We start from the raw sequence: 17,658 nt of genomic DNA on the forward strand, positions 1-17,658 counted from the left end.
GTAGAAAAAAGTATTAACGTAAACACAGTGAGTCCTTCTGGCCCTTCTTCCACCATTCCTCAAGTAGCTGTAACCCGTGACAAAGAGAACCACGAAATAAACTACCAAGAAAAATCCTAATATTAGATGCAGTCAAGTGTTTTATTTAATGATAGAGGTAGAAGCCTCTTAAAGCCTCATAAAGGCACACTGCAACTGTGTCTGTGGAGATTCAGCCATTGTGATAACACTTAAAGCTGAGATAGAAAAGTGTCCTTTAAGCAAAGGCAACCAACAGCATCCTTGGCTCCATTGGGGAAAACACTGCCTGGTGATCAAGAGAAATGATCCTTTCCTTTCACCAGTGCTCATGAGACATGTCTGGGTTCTGGAACAAGTCCTAAGCTCACCAGTACAGGACACTTGTGGACATACTAGAACAAGTCCAGCACTGGGCCACAAAGATCATGAAGGGACTTGAGCATGTCTCGTAAGTGGAGAGGCTGAGAGATCTAGGATGGTTCAACCTGGTGGATAGAAGGCTTAGGGAGACCTTACCCACATGTATAAATACCTGATGGGAGAAAAAGTAAATATAACAAGACTTTCCTCAGAAGACCATATTGAGGCAGAAAGAGTCAATGGACACAAACCAAAAACTGGAAAATTCCATCTGGACACAAGAAAACACCTTTTACTGACATGATGGGCAAACACTGAAATGGTCTCCCAGAAAGATTGTGGAATCTTGATTCGTGGATATTTTCAAAACATGACTGGAAACTGGGCTAGGTAACCTTTTTGAGCTGATCCTGCTTGAGCAGGGGATTGGATAGCTGCATTATGTCATTCAAGCAGTCCCTTTCAACCTACATGAAAAAAACACCCTACCAGTTCTGTTAAAGTTAGCTGCATAAATGAAGTATGAGTATCTGCCTAAGACATGACACTCCAGTTTGAAAGTAAGCCTAATTGTCCTTTTTATTCACTTCCCATCTTCATATCAGACTGAAATAATGGGATGGAGTTAAAGGCAAGACACTATATTATAACTAGCAGCTACTAATTTGAATGTGAGACTCTCAGGGAGCCCCCATCTTCTCTGACAGAAGTCCCTTGCAAACATTGCTGTCTTCATCAGTGAAGAAAGCCAAAGGACTCTGAGCAGTGTGCTCAGTAGGCTGTTTTCCCTTGGTAGGCCAGAAAAGGAACCAAGTTGGGTAAGAACAAGAGTGCAAGAAGAAGAATGCTGACCTTCTTTGCATGCCCATGGGTATGCCTAAAGGATACTCAAGAATGATGAAGGATATTGAGCAGATAACATACATAATTATTTTTATTAATTTTGTCTAGATTTGTATATTTCTTCATGTTAGATAAAATACTGTTGTGCTTAAAAAGCTCTGAAGAATTATTTCTTTCATCTATGGTATGGTGCTAGGAAGAGCACTCAAGTTCTGCAGCATCACAGAATCAAAGAATTGTTAAGATTGGAAAAGACCTCTAAGACCCACACTCTGAAGCTGAGGAAAGGGAAAGTGCTCAGGTTACTTCAGCAATGCAGGAGCTGAGCACTACCCATGAGTTGGTGTAAACTGAACTGCCTTGCCTTACTTCTCTGAGGATATAAGAAATACAGAGCATCAGCAAAACAAGGTTTCCAGTGATGGTGAGCACAGATATGCAGCTCACCTAAGCCACTGGAGGGACAAGAACACAAGGGTTTTACAAAATGAGACCAAAGCTGGGAGCCCACTAAGTGACCAGGCAGGCAAAGGTTACCTAACCTGTGTCAGCAGTGTTTCTTTGGGGTAAGCTGACATTATTCATCTCAGAAAAAAAACACAAGTGGTAGCAGCAAGTGAAGCAAAACAGTTTGAAGTGAAACAAAAAGCTGGGAAATTCTTAAGACTGGTATTTAGGAACTCAACAGGATCTAGCAAGTAATTATAATTCACTACTATGTCAAAAACCTTGAGGATCACATTCTTATTTTCCTGACAAATATAAATGCAGGTTTCTTTCTTCTGTCAGTGACAGTACTGTATTTTTCTACATTCAGTGAAGGAAGGGACAGAATTGTAAGCTCAGCTTTATGTAACAGAAGGTTACTTCTCTCACAAATAACATGCATCATATTTACATTTTTATAAAAAAGTACAGCATATGAGATAAACAATAGCTTTTCTGCAGAAGTACATCCTGTAGTTTTCCAACTTGAAATGGTAATAGGAGAGAATTGCCAAAGAATTACTTCTGATGACTGAGCTGTGACAGAGATTTGTATCACACTCGTTTTAAGGCAGAGGATGGCATTTGCATATGAGTTATAGCCTTGTCACACAGGAGCAAGAAAGTCAGCAACTACCTAATCTTCACTTGTGGGAGACATTTTCTTGGCCTGTGGGATCTCATCAGCAGGCAGAAACAGGTTTCGTGATAATGAAAAGATCTCTTTTTTACTGTACCCTGGTAAAGCTGTGCCAGAAAAGAAAGGTAGCCTCTAGTTGCACTGAATTTCTATCTAGCCTCTGGTTCTCTGAATCCTAACTTCATCATCTTCCCTTTTCAATAAAGTATCTGTAGAAGCTTCCAGAGAGAAAATGCTCCCTCCAGAATCCCGAATCACTCTTCAAAGTGACCTTGTAGGGAGAAGGTAGGATTACTATTCATGGCAGAAACTTTCCTACAGAACACATTATGCTTCTTCTTGCCCTGCTCTCACTGCACAACAGTCTTCTTCTATCAAAAAATGTAAAAAACCGTAAAAACATGGAATGTCCCTTTCAAAACTAGGACAAAGGTATCTGAGGTACAAGTCTCAGAAGGAAACAGCCAGAAACGATCAATGCTTGCCATGATTTATGTTCAGGTTACGTGGATTTTGGACAGGGGCCTGATCAACACAGCAGGTTGGCTGATGCCATCCTAATTCATGTTGGCAATGTTGTTATGAACAGACCAGCTGATACTCAGCTGGATTGTCAGACCAGCACTTAAGCAGAAGCAAATATGGCATAGGATTTCCTGGGGATTAATGACTGACTGGGAGTTGATGATAGTCTGATGCACAGGCAGTCATTAATCTTAATCCTCAGGAAATGATCTGCATCAAGGTCATTACTTCTGTAGTAAGATAAAAGCAAACAAAAACCTAATGTCATACAGATATTTATATTTTTAATGAATGATGAGCTTTCAACTGTAATGTAAAGTTCACGTCCCATTAACAAATACCTTACATATTTGACCGTTAGAGTGACTGAACTCTTATCTTCTTAGAAGCTTTATTCTGAGACCAAGATTTTCAAGGGGAGAAGCCTTCCTTGTCTAGTCTGTTAAATCCACAGCATGACTGCACACCTGCCTGAATACAAAGTGCCAAATATCCAGCAGCTCCCACTGGTCTCAGATATTACTTATCTGTCAGAGGTGGGCTGAACACCTTGCAAGGCCACTGATTCTGAAGTTGGCTTTCACAAGACAGGTACAAACTATACAAAACCACATTTGTGTGGGAAGGCAAAAGGAAGGACAGTGTCATAAGTGTATAATTATTTATTGAAATTGCTGTTTATCTGCATTTTGTGGAAGGTAAATCTTAGGCTCTCATTTCACATTACCCCACTTGCAATCAAGTGCATTTTTAAGATGCTTTCAATTGCAGTAGAGGTTGGTTCTGACTTCACAAATGAATTATTCAGGAGTAAATTTGATGAGCTGGTTTTCTATAAATACATTGAATGTTAATGCAATAATAATGGTGTGTATGTCAAGCTGACATTTAGTAGTCACAGAGCCTGTTTATACATTCTATCCTGCTTATGCTCTCAAGAGGACATAGATGGGATTTCTTCTCCGTAAGCCTTGCAAAATGCACAGAACTCCAAATGACAATGCAGTGTGTCTTTTTATGTCCACATTTCCCTTGCAAATATTCAAGAGAACGTAACAGTGAACTTTATTATTGACTTATAGAGAAAGACAAGCTGGATCTTCCAGCAGAGTGCAAAAACTAGAAATTTAACTTCTAAAGAAAAGATTTGATCTGGAAGCTGCAAAGAGTCAAGCACTCTTCAAGACTTTATGACTGCTTTAAGACTTTACGAATGCTTTTGCTGACACTGAAAAGCCAGTTCACTTGGCTGTGACAGATGCAGGGCTGCTGGTATCTGATTAGGAATTTTCTGAAGAATGGCCTCAGCAGTCCAGAGAGAGAGAGCAAGTGCTAAAGAAGCCATCTTATGGGAAGAGGCTGAAAGAACGTCGGTGCAGGTAGTTGTGATGCTGTATGAGAAAGGCAAAGGAAGTAAATGCCAGTGAAGTACAGAAAAAGGAAATGAGAGGAGGAGCAGGACAGAAGGAGTATGATCAAGAGCAGGGTGTGCCAGAATCCCTGTGTATGTGTCAACTTTGATATACACCATTCAAACTTTTTTCCTTTGGGAATGGCACTTTTTAATGTTCTCATAAACTGTTCTTTTTCTGCAATCCAACAAATGCAGCAGATGACACGATGTTTTTGACCTATTGATCTAAGTTATCATCTGCAGAAATACTGAGGAAATCTAAGCTGAGTAAAATAGGACTGAAAAATGCTCAGAAGTTTTTTCTGCTATTTCTGAGTCTGATCCATACTCACATCAAATGATTTGGAAGAAATCCTTTAACCTCACAGGTCATGGACAAGGTCCACCATCATTCATTACATTAATGCATCACAGCTAATTTTCTTTTCTTACAGAAAACTCAAGACTTGTGGGGTTTTTTGTTGGTAGGAAAGAGCGTGTGAAGTGGAGAATGCCACATGGGCCAGAGAACGCACCAAGGAATCCTTTACATTTCTACACCCCCTCAAATTATGGGTTTATAGAGCAAAGGACTACACTTCTCAGATACTTTTAATTTGTAACAAATTCTATCAACTTAAAGGTTTTTTTAGCTAGCATGGTAAAAGTCTTTTAAAGTAAACATGATACACTAATTTGATTGTTCAATGTCATTGTGCACACATAGATTAAAACATAAAACATGGTGAGAGTTTGATAGGTAAAATTCATACAGAACCAAAAAGATAATAAATATTTTTACAGCAGGTAGCCATATCCCTTATCACACATACTTTTTAATTGAATGCAAGATACAAATTTATTAGTTATTTTTATCTACATTGGCCAGACATAGTATTTACATCAAACTAAAATATCTTTTCTTTTATGGAGGGTTGCAGAATTAGCTGAATACCAAATAATGAATATACACACTTAAAAGCTTAAAATCTCAGAAACACTATGAGTGTTCATTAGAGATATCTAATACTCCTAAGGTCTGCCCCCCAAATTGCCTGCAGAGCAAAACATCTTGAAAGCTTAGTGTACAAATGAGGTGGTGCCTCAGTAAAGGGCCTACTTATAAAAAGCTAAAATCGGAGTTCCTTCTGCAAAAAAGTTACTGAATTACACTTTCATTCTCTTATGAACTAAAATTTAAGTTTTGTGAAGTCAGCAAAAGCTTGAAATACTGGCCTCTTTGATATTAATGCCAGCTTAAAAGTCTGAACATACATAGGCTATTTTCCACTGTTTTCTTGGCCATTCCTTCATGGAAGTTTTGCATTAAAAATATTTACCATAAATGTAGGTAGATTTTTTCCCTTTGAAAATTTTAAGTCACTGGACCAGTTTTAACAAAATTTAGAGATTTTTTTACTGCCTTGCATTTATTTGAAGGTCAGATATTTATATTCCATTTTCTGAAGTATTCCAGGATAAATATAAAAGTTCAAAAAGCAAAAAACCATAAACAAACAGTGAAGTATTATGAATTAATAAACCCTGAAGAAAATGGTACACGAATAATTTAAATAAGATGTATGCATTGCAAACATGTCTGCCATGCATTTTAACAGCATAAAGAGCAGGCTTGAGTACCTGATAAATGTACTTATAATTAATACCTAATTTTAGGTAGTGCTGGACTTCTATCTTTCCCCAAGATGAATTTCAGAATTCAAACCCCTTTTGTCCTGCACTGTTGTGAAGGGGGAAGCCTCTAGATTACACTACATAATGCATGCTTGCTAGAGGGGAAAAGTAGGAGAGGTCTGAATGCTGAACACGCTGTGTCTGGGAAACAAGTAAAATAGCTTGAGCAATGGAAAAAACCTGAGAGATGAGCTGATTTCTCAGTCTCTGTTAGGTTGAAATTGAGCTGCAGTCAACAATTTTAGCTTTATTGTGGTCTTCAATCTGTCATGGATGCTCATGTGAAGTGCTATATATAGTTTATGGTCACTGAAGTTTGGAAGGTCTATCAGTAATATTTTTGGTCTCTTTAGTCCTTCCCAATTCCAAGTGATGTTCCTCAAGACATTTATTACAGCAGCAAGAAAAGTCCTACAGACACACAGTCATGAAATAAACACCTGGCCTTGAAAGTTTTTTGGATCTTCTACCAGAAATAGACAAATCACACCACAAATGCAAAGTCATCATGGTTTTCCTGCCAACTTCTTGTATAAAAACAATCACGGTTTCCCTACCAATTTCTCAAAAAAAAAATTACACTACACTTGGATAAAGCAAGTAAACCATTAACATACATGTAACATGGAGGGATGTTTGTCACATTTTTATTAATGTCAGCATTAAATCACCTGAAGTCAATCCAGCAAAGTCTCATGTTATAGTCAACACAATAAATTACCTAAAATTCTGATGGTTTTTTTCTGACTTACTAAAATCAAAACCAGGAAAGAAAACAAAAACAATCTTTATGAAACTATAAGAGGATTTCTGCTGAAGCTAGAAATGAAGAGAATCAGTAGTTATAATATGCATCAACTAAGTGATCAGTTGTAGTTATCACTGCAAGGTACACATTTCTTAAGTTGAAAGTCTTGGTGGGAGTAAGTATATCACACCACAAGAGCGCAGAACTCTCAGAAAATTCAGAAACATTCAGAAAGGACTCACGAAAGCAAGAGAAATGCAAAAAATAGTTTTATGAGAAGGGAAAAAGAAAACATTTATTTGCTTTTGCATCAGAAAAGCAAAAAAAGAAAAGGAAATTAATGGGCGTACCTTCAGCAAGTGGGTCAAGTGTGTGAATCATGAGTTGGAAGATGCTGTTCCTCATTAGACTGTTGTGGAGAGATGCAGAGCTTCCTCCCCGCTGGAGACGTGGCTTGGTCTAGGGTGAAAAATAAGGGAAAGGCATTTTTTGTTGTTTGTGTGGAAAGAAGTCTGAAATAGTATGAATTAATCTCACATCTCACTGCACAGTGAAACAATTTCAACCATCACCTATAGTAGATTATATTAAACTACAGACCCTATCAAACATTGCCATAGTTATAGACAATTTCTCTGGAGGTGATGGATTACCAAATAAGACATTAGTCTCCCAGGACTTGGGGAAAAAAAGAATTCTTCTTTATGAAAACTCATAAAGCATTAAGAAAATGAAGACCTCACACTTGCACCAGGAAGAATCCATAATTTGTTTCTTTGTAGGACCTTGCATTTGAATCCCTGATGGAAGCTATAATTTTTATGGCCTCAGTACATTGAAAAAATGCTTAAGAACAAAATTACACATGTAAAGGACAGAGAGTGCTCTTTTTTAATGGTACTTAGACTGAAATATGCTCCTTGCTTTGGTTCAATTAAGTACTCATTTCAAAAACAGATTATGCATGTGGTAAGGCAGTACAGACATCTACAACAATGGATCTAACATCTTTTCCTTGCAAGCATCTTTTCCATGCTTCCAAAGAAATGTAAAACATACTCTGAGGTTCTTTTCCCCATGAAATTGTCTAGTGCAATAATGGATGCATTTGCTGTATCCCATACATTAAGACTGCTTCATGGCTGGCTGGCTGTCTGCTTGTTCCAACAAAAAGGATAGTGAGAGACAACACACGGCTAACTAGTAAGGCCCTGAAATCCAATTAGAGGGAAAAAACCAACAATGAAGAAAATAATTTTTGCAGTAATACATGGTACATGGATTAATCTTTGGTATCATCTACATATGAATTGAGAAATTACAAAAACTGAACAAGAAAATTAATTTACTGCTTTATCTTGGAAATAATTTATTTAAATTTTATAGCGGCATAGAAGGGGAAATAAATTCCAGTTATTTAGAAAAATATTGATGTGTTTCAAAACAAAGTAAGGCTTGCCTCACCACCTTCCTGAGAAACAAATGCTCAGATGCGTAATTGCTGCCTACCGTCAGTGTTTGGTCATCCTTGTCTCCAGCATTAGGTGACTGCATGAATGGGAGAAAGAACAAAAAGAAGTGTCAGACAAGGCATACATGGAATGGAAAGGCAGTAGAACATCACAGATGTCTGATCCTGTGAATGCTGTTTTCATAGGTTTTTGAACCAGTCAAATCAAAGCATCCTAGCGATCAGGAAAATCAGAGTAAATTCACGCTGCAGTGTTTCAGCAGTCTTTTATTCTTGTCAGCTTCTTGGAGAGGAACTGTTGTCATTTCAGGGCCTGGCACACAGCATCTGGGCTGCAGATCACAATATTCATTTCACACAAATTATGCAGGGAGGCAAACGTTTTGTGTGCCAATCAGTTTGAGAGAGTGAGGACTGACAACTAAACGGCAGTAAGAAACTCAGGATTGACCAACAGTTCCATGAAAAGCCTAGAAAGGAGTAACATTACCTTGATGTTTAGCAGAGAGTAGGCATGGAAATGGAAAAAAAATGTTATCGTTTAACCACTCCCTACAAACAACCATTAGCCCAGACTGGCAGTTCTGGCTGAGGGCAAGAAACACAGCACACTGCTCTGCCATGAAATAAAATGAGACTTTGAATGAGTCTTAATTTCCTCTATCGCAGGGACTCCTGTTTAGCACTATGTAATACACAGAAAACAAATTACATCACAACTGTCCTATGGAACAATCTCCCCAGTTCAGTGAAACTCAGTTTTTGGACAGACTTCAACACTAACTTTTTGGACAAGCCTTTGTAGTTATTAACCTTGAAGGTTAAGCAGAAGGCAAGCAGTTATGAGCAAACACTGCTGACAGAATGAATGCTTCCTGTTTCATAATAAATAAAAAAATAACCAGAACTAAACTTTTTGTGAAAAATTTACTGGCACAGCTGCAAAAGGCAACCTAAGGAAAAGCCAATAAAAAGATCCTTGCTCTGATAAAGGAACTACCTGTCATCTCTAAAATAAATCTGGCTTGTAGGAGAAAATGCTAGAAAAAAAAATTTATGCTTCTATTGTAGACAACTATCACAGAAAGAACTTTTAAATTAATAAAAAGAAATAAACAGAAAATAAAAAATCTGTGTTCTAACATGTCATTAAAACTGTAGAGGCATCTTAGAAAATATTTGCATGATGTGTATATGTAGTTATATAGTATACATACCTATGTGTCTTTCAGATGCAAATCCACACAAACTAGCAAATCCATTATTTATTCGTGAATATTTTGAGGGAACTTCACAGGAAAGAAAAATCATCTTGCAAGAAAAGTTTGCAAGAAAGAAAAAAGGACAAAACAAGAAAAGCTTTTCTTGTCTCCAAAGAAGCAGTTTAGGACAGCTGACTCCTAATGATCAGTGGCTATAGTTTCAGAAGTAAAGTCTGTGATACTCAGATGAATGTGTAGAATTGGAACTTTAATAAAAAGTTAAAAAAATTACTATTTGGGACTTCTGAAGATAGGAATCTATTTCTTAAATATTGAAAGACTTGAGATATATAATTGATAAAACTGAGTAATTTATAGATTCTACCTGACAAGGGCTGAAGAATATCACTTTTCTTATGGTCAAGAGAAAAAATCCATGTTGAAGGAAACACTGGTCATTTACTTGAAAGGGAATGAGATGAAGCTGCATGAATGTATAAAAACAACTAGATGATAATTTGTACCATAGAATTTAATTAGTAGAAGACAATTATATAATAAAGAGAAAGAATAATGAAATACAATCTGTATATACACTAAAGAAATAAAAGTGCAAAAAAACTTAATTATTTGCCAGCACAGAATGGGTATACACCATGAAGTGAATTTTTTAAAATCATTTTTTCCACATATGATTAGCAATGAGTTCCTGAGTTTAACTTGCCAGTCAAGCCACATTCTAGCAGAAATGTTCATGAGTGGAATAAAAATAAAATTTCAAGGCAGAAATGCCTACATCATTACAAAAACAGGATAGTAAACAATGGTTTGACATTTTGGTGATACTCAGTAATTATAATTCCTGGATTACCTTCTGGAATAATAATAATAACACCCTAATATAGTGTTTTAAATTATGTCAGTGAAAAATTCAGTTGTGGTGCTCTTACACGTTGTATTTTGTCCACATCAGGATGGCAAATTAAATTATTTTCCTGTTGTTTACAGTGAGTTTTGCATTTCCATGGTCTTTGCTATTTAGTTTTGCTATCATATACTGCATGGCAAAGCATCATTTTTCCATTATAAAAACATGTAGTATTCAGGCATTTTATGCAGACCTTTAATTTAAGACAACACCTAAAAATTGGTCCAAGGTTAAAATGGTGGTGTTTCTTCATATTGGAAGGGAATACTGTAATTTTGAATACACTCAATAATGATTTTTCAATGAAAATACATATTTTCTGTATGCTCAATTTGTTTTTAAATCATGGCAGCTGTTGCATACCAGTTCTCTCTGGATCAGAAAGAGATAAAAGTTCCATGCCATCTATACAGCTTCTAAAGAATTTACCAGTAAAAATTATCTTTTGCAATTACACGGTATAATTTCTTTAAAGCCATGAATTTATTGTAATTCCACCAAGTGAAAACAATGCATTCTAATTATTCAAGGGTATCTGAGGCACAATCCACTATTAAGCTTTTATCAGAACTACAGAATGATTAATCATTAGATAGATCACTAATTCTTTTAGAGAATTCAACAAGTACTTTTTGTTTCTCCTGTATGCCACGATAACATGTAAGATTTAGTCCATCCTCCTGCCTCTACTACTTGTATATTCAAGTTTGCTTCACCTGAGCTAAAAGTCTTACAACACATTTTTTCAGGAATAATAAAAAATGTCTACTTCCTATGAAAAAATGGTCTCTGGTATCTTTTTAACATATGGTTTTTCCTCAGTGGCCTCACTCTAACAATCATTGAGCCTGAGAACTTCCTTGTCTTGTTTGGTAATGTGTTCTTGATAAACAAGCTTCTGAAGTAATTCATGCAAGACATGATGTCTCTCTAATTGTCTGATGAGTCTCCCCATGCTTTCCTTTGAAATAAAGGGCATTATGACAATCAAAGAAGCAGAATCTATAAACAACTCTTGTTAATGAAAGATGGCTAATAATTTGAATCCTCTATTACACTGAGTATTCTAAAACCAGAATTAGACACCTGACTGCCTGCAGGTCTAGCAGTTGTTGCTCTAGACGAAGCTTCCACGTTACAAGTTCAACAGTCAGAAAAAAATCTGTGAACTGCACTGTACATTCTGTTCTCCTAATATAAGAAAATCAGGTTGTCAAACAACAGCAGGTAAAAACAACACCCTTTCTACAGCATGGTTCACATCTCTTTTCTGCTAGATAAATAATTTCCAAATATAATAACTAAAAGATATTACAAAAAAAACCCCCAGCTTTTATGGGAATAATGGCATTTCATCGTTTGGTGGCTGTCAGTGCAGTGTTGAATGCAATATTGTTTCTCCATTTATCGTACAATATGAGAACAGATAAAAGATTTGCCAAATTATCTCAAGTGGTTTTATAGTGAAGGACTTCTACTCTCTTTTATGCCTGCTCTCAAAAGTGGAATCTGGACACTGCAACTTTATACCTAACAATGCGTCACCACTTCTCAGTCCTGAAGTAAATTACAGGAAATAAGTTTTCTTGGAGCATTTTTCTAGAATTCTGTAATTTTTGCAAGACACTTACACTTAAGGTCTGTGGTGGTTTTTGTTCGACTGAACTGTAGAAAAACGAGATACATTTCAAAGGCAGCCACTGAAGTTAATCTAGTTAACCCAAGACAATTTCTAAAGACTAGTATTCTAAGGAGTGCTAGTAATGTAGGTGCAATAGAACTGCTCTGCATTTATTTGAAATTATATGATAAGTCAGGTTAAGACCCTACTAAAATCCAAGCAACAAATTCAGCTAGCCAGACTTCAGAAATAAGCCTAATGAGCTCAATGAAAGAACAAAAAAAAATGAAGATATTACTTTATCTAGTTCTCTTAATATATACATCTTTGAATTTTACTTAATTAGAATGCCTTAAGAGCTCCCTTCTGTGAAAATCCCAAAACAATCCAAAGTTGTAACCTTTGTCTAATTGGTGGGTAGGTTTTATATGGTTGGCTGAAAAGAGCAAATCCTGTGGCCTCAGTATATTAAACTAAAATTCTTCTAGATATCCATGGAAAGAAAAATTAACCATCACTATTACAGTCTACAGAAGTTCTGACAGTTATTGCAACGGGGCCAGTACAGGTTTCTAGCTAAAGGTTATGCACCTCATTACCCCACTCTCTAGATTCTTTTTGTAGAAAGGTTGCAATTGGCCGTGCAGGTGTATTTCCATATTTATGCATTACTGCTTAGTAGATCAGTACCTGAATCCAGACTGTGTGTACAATACCTTGGATGTTATTTAAAACAGAGGAAGAAAAAGTTTTAAATAAGGCCACTGTAGGAAAAAAAAAACCTAAATTCTCTTTCACTTTGCATTCTTTCTTCCTTTCACCTCTTAAAATGAAAAAGGGGATTCTACCTAAAGAAGCAGATTTCTGTACTGTTCACGAAATAATTATGATTCACAAGAATCACATCCAAAATTAAATTGAGGCTGTAATCTTGCTTTACTCATAAAAATGAAAAATTTATTAAATTGGAGCTGAACCTCCAAAGACATTATATTGGCCCATCAAAATTGAGTATCTGGCTCCATTTACAACTGCTTGTTTGCAGGCACCTAGTGAGAAAGTTGTAGTGCTGGACTAAGTAGAATATCTTTGTGAATTCAGATCAGTTGTCTTTTTTATGTCAGTCTGCTCATGCAATTGCTCAGTGTGCAGACATGCATCTTAGCTGATATGAGTGGTGACAAATAGATGGTTTAAGTCATCAGTTGCTGACTCATATGCTGAAGTTAGGTCAACTGTTTTAATTCCAGATATTTGTCCATCCCATTGTATGAAATACAGCTCTCCCAGTCAGTCTCTAGGACTTAGTATTTAGTAATTCAGCATATGTAAGAAAGAGTCTGTCCCATGTCTCTTACCTTCTCTGAACTTGCTTAAAGGCAGGTATCTTTGGCTTAGGGTGGCAAGGTAATAGCTCAAGCTTAAAGACTTCATGAGTTTTTAATCACCTTAGTGTCAGAAGTAATTATGCAGTTTTAAGTTGTCCTCTTATCCTCATTTCAAGACTTATCAATGAAGTCACCTTTTGCTATTTTTTGAGTCATATAATTTAGCACCATACTTCTGTATGCCCATGTAACTTTCAGGAGGACAAAAGAATTCTTAAAAAAATAACTTTAAAAAAATCTAAAGCTAGATTCTTAGCAGTCTTTAGATGCACACAAAATATTTGTCCACAACTGACAGTTTAAGTACTTCAATATGGATTTATGTGGCTAACTTTAAAATATCTGGATTTAAAGTCTTTAATATGCTACTTTGCCAACATTACATGGGAAGGCATTAGAGAGTGTTCCATGAGTAAGTTCTCAAAATTTAAGAAATTTCAGAATTAAAATCACCCATAAAACAAGGTGCAAATTCTATGGAGAAGGCTGGAAAGGTTTTCAGCTGAGCTCCAACTACAGCCTAGAGACTACAGACAGGAGATGCCTGCTCTTCACTTCTTACAGCTGAATCAAATATGAATGGCTTATTTAGAAGCAAGCAAAAAAGGCATTTCCTAGGATTTTTGCTTACCTAATTACACAGGATCTACTACAGATTATGGAGAGGTTTTAGAGTTTTCCTTAAAAGTAGTCACAATAATTCCCAGAGAGCAAAGTGTGTCACAAATCTCAGCTGTGGCTGCTGCTATGCTGATTTGCAACTCCTAAATAAATTTCACTGCAGTCAGTTGGCTGCATACTGCGGAGGATTCATCACAGGCCAAAAAGGCTGCAGTTTTACTGCCTTTCCATCTCCAACACCCTCGAGATCCTGAAAGACACAGGCAGCTCCAGCTGCAGAGAAGAAACCAGCCTGCATGGCCCATAGGGAGGAAATGATGAATCAGCATATCCTCAGCCACCCTTGTCATGTCCCTATTCCATTAAGCTCTGCTCACTTCTCTGATTTAATTTACGGCTGCATTTCATGTCTAGATGCCTTTTTTGTCACCAATATCTCTGATGACTTTATTGTCAGCTGGCAGAAACTTATACCTTCCTGATCTAACTCTCAGGAAGAATATAATCAAATGTGTGAGGGGCATATAAAATAATGAATGACACTGAGAAAGCTAGCTGAGCATTGTGAACAGTTGATGTTTCCCACAGTATCAGAAGGGGACAGAGAATAGAAGGTACCTTAAATGAGAAAAAGGGAAAGCCTTGGCATGCTCTTTCTGTCCTTTTCCATGCAACAATAATAAAATTTAAGGTGGTCTAATTCACACATTTCAAGAGACAGCATCACAAATACAGTTAGCATTAAGGTACAAAAGTTTCAAATAATGGTGCTTAAAAACATAAAATCCTCATCCACTGGGAGCATAATAGCAGCTCTAGGCTGCAGAATTATGGGTGACAGTTTTGCACCTGTGTCATAGGTAAATCTAGCCTTCTGTTTCTTCATTTCTCCATTTGTAAATTAGGAATAGAGACAGTTCATAAAGAACTTTGTTCTTATGAAGAGGCCTGATTGCTTTAAGGGCAGGTTACTAGTTACAGCTGCCCTCTCTTCACTAAGTAACCGCTCCCTTTTGGTTTTGCATATCCTGCTGAAAACAACATAGATATTCATTCCAATAACTTACAGAGCAGAACTTCTTTGAGAGCAGCATCTCCACTAGCTATGTTTTGTTAGCTAACAAACATCAAGGATATTTGAAATAATTTTTGGACTATTTATATTTCTAACAGGCCTGAGACTAATGGGTTTACAAGATTTTACGAAAACTCTTGTACCCAAAGCACACAGAACACTTGCACTTTTAACATTTCATAGAATACTAGACTGGTTCTTCAACATTGTAAAAGAAAAACAAATTAAATATAATGGTTTAATTTTTTTTTCACCAACTTACTGGATTGTATTACATGGTCTCAGTTTTAAAATATGAAACTAGACATTAAGGTCCAGGCAAAAAAACATACTACTAAAAAAACCCCCTTCATTTTGCCTATTTAAGTCAACTGTATTTCAGGCTCACTGTCCTTACAACTGACATTGAATACCATCTGCCTTCATATTAATCCCGCAGATAACAATTTTTCAGGTTTTTTACAGCTGCCTCCTAGATCATTCTTATCATATGAAATATGGAGATTAAATCTAAGGGTTTGTCTTATACTGATTGAGGGTGCAAGAAATGATAGACAGAAAATCTCTTAAGAAGAAATAGAAAAGAAGTTTTATAGAGCAATCTGCAGATAAACCAGCACTGCCAGTGTGCCTGATAGAGCTGTGGACATAAAAGCAAATCAGAATTTCCAAATTTTATCTACAACAATAAAGTAAGCAAATAGTTTTCTTATGATTAAGTGAAGAAAAGAATGGAACACATCAGTTTCTATCTTATTCTGATTACTCCTGCCTTTTAATTATTTTTCTAGTGTTCTGCTTGGCATTAAGATGAAAGAGATCTAAGATTTTTGGCTGTGAAATCAAGAGCATCCATTCATGCTGGGATTCTGGAGACCATGAGGAACATGTTCTGGAGAATCTGCAATATACACATACCAGGTTACTTTTAACTTCTTTGGAATGAAGAGATGAAACTGAGGCAGAAAGTCTTAAATGGCGGTGTTCTTAATGCAGTTACAACATAAAGACCTTAAATCAGACCTTCCCCATTTTGGTCTCAGTGTCTAGACACCTCATTTGAAAAATTATGTCTTACATGGCAAAGCATAGGATAGACAGAAAATCTTTGCAGCCACCTTCTTGCATCAGCCTGCTGTTTCACATTGCCTTTGATATTGCAGATTTGCCCCTCCAACTGTGAACCAGATGCCTGCAGGCAACCCAATGCCAATGTGGAAGCCCCAAGTCTGTTCGCTTCTCTGCAAAGTCTGATCCTCCTAGAACAGCTTCCTAATTAATATTTAAGCTAAATGTACAGCTTCAAGGATAATTCCCCTTGTCATCAAAGAGAATAAAGCACTGGGGGGAAGCAGATATGTTAGAGCTAGGGAGGATCACGGAAGGGTCTAATAGAAGAATAAAGCTCAAAGAAAGCAGGAGACATTTCATGGTGAAGTAGTGAGGGTGGCAGCCTAAGCAGTGAGGGGGGCTATCTCAGGCTTGCAGCTGCCTTCCACGTCTCTCTCCTATTTACAGCCTATGATAAATACATTTCTTTACATCTAAGCTGCCAGGAGAGCTTCATTTAAAAAAAATAAATTTCTCTGAGATTTTTGCTGAAACATATTACTTTTTACACCAGTCAAAATCATAGTCTGCAAGGTCTTTCAATTAAGAGAGAAAAAAGAAAATGTTCCTTCATACATCTTTTATGTAATTCCATTCCACTACAATTAAAATTAAAGTTTGATTTCTCTAAGGACTGCAGGAGTCACACAGACAAGACCATGACATTATTCCCAGATGTAAGCCTCCTTCTCTCCCACAGTTACTCCTCAAATGCACAATCTGCTTCTGTCATAGAATCAGAAAATACTCTGAGTTGGAAGAGACCCACAAGGATTATCAAGTCCAACCCTTAGCCCTGCACAGGACAGCCCCAGGAGTCACACATGTGCCCAAGACTATCCAAATTCTTCTTGAACTGTGTCAGGCTTGGTGCTGTGACCACTTCCTGGCCTGTTTCAGTGTCCAATCACACTCTGGGTGAAAAATCTTTTCCTGGTATTCAAACTAAACCTTCCCTGACACAAGTTCAGGCCATTCCCTTGGGTCCTGCCACTGGTCACCACAGAGAAGAGACCAATGCCTGCCGCTCCGCTTCCTCTCATGAGGAAGCTGTAGACTGCGATGAGATGTTTTCCTCTCATGTTTTTTCACCCAGAACCTGTGATTCTTTCATGGTATCTTGGACTTCACTGAAGCCTTTTCTCCTATCTCTTTGGCAGGCACATAACATAAAAACTGTGGAAACCCAGGCCACCAAGAACACTTCTGTTTCAGGAACTGACACACCTTTTCATCTGAGAGGGATGCTCCTACTGTTTCTTCTATCTGCTTTCTGTAAGAGGTGTGGTCATAACTATCTGCACTTAACCACAGAGAGGGCTGTTGCACCCCCCTGCTTTCAACATTGTCCAGCCCAACTAGGCTTTTTTCAGTGTAAAAGGTACACCAAATGGAAGGATCAGTGAAAAGTTTTTAACAAAAACTACATCCTTGCATTAAGTGAAGTCACCAAAACAGAGGAGATTTGAAACTAAGATTTGAACTTGCATAGCAAAGCTGGGCCCTCATAATGAAATACACTGTGTATGAA

The 17,658-nt window shown here is 37.1% G+C and overlaps 1 protein-coding gene across 2 annotated transcripts in view; it reads right to left on the reverse strand.

Moving 5' to 3' along the window:
- Positions 1 to 17,658, reverse strand: part of SLC24A2 (solute carrier family 24 member 2) — a 109,759-nt gene that overhangs the window by 40,523 nt on the left and 51,578 nt on the right. For both annotated transcript variants that reach the window (XM_071580444.1, XM_071580443.1), the window contains exons 3-4: positions 8,221 to 8,259; positions 7,062 to 7,170 (exon numbers count right to left, since the gene is read on the reverse strand). In XM_071580444.1, the coding sequence (XP_071436545.1) occupies positions 7,062 to 7,170; positions 8,221 to 8,259 (148 nt within the window). The remainder of the gene's footprint in view (positions 1 to 7,061; positions 7,171 to 8,220; positions 8,260 to 17,658) is intronic.

Source organism: Pithys albifrons, chromosome Z (genome assembly GCF_047495875.1).
Source record: "Pithys albifrons albifrons isolate INPA30051 chromosome Z, PitAlb_v1, whole genome shotgun sequence".
NCBI lineage: Eukaryota > Metazoa > Chordata > Aves > Passeriformes > Thamnophilidae > Pithys > Pithys albifrons.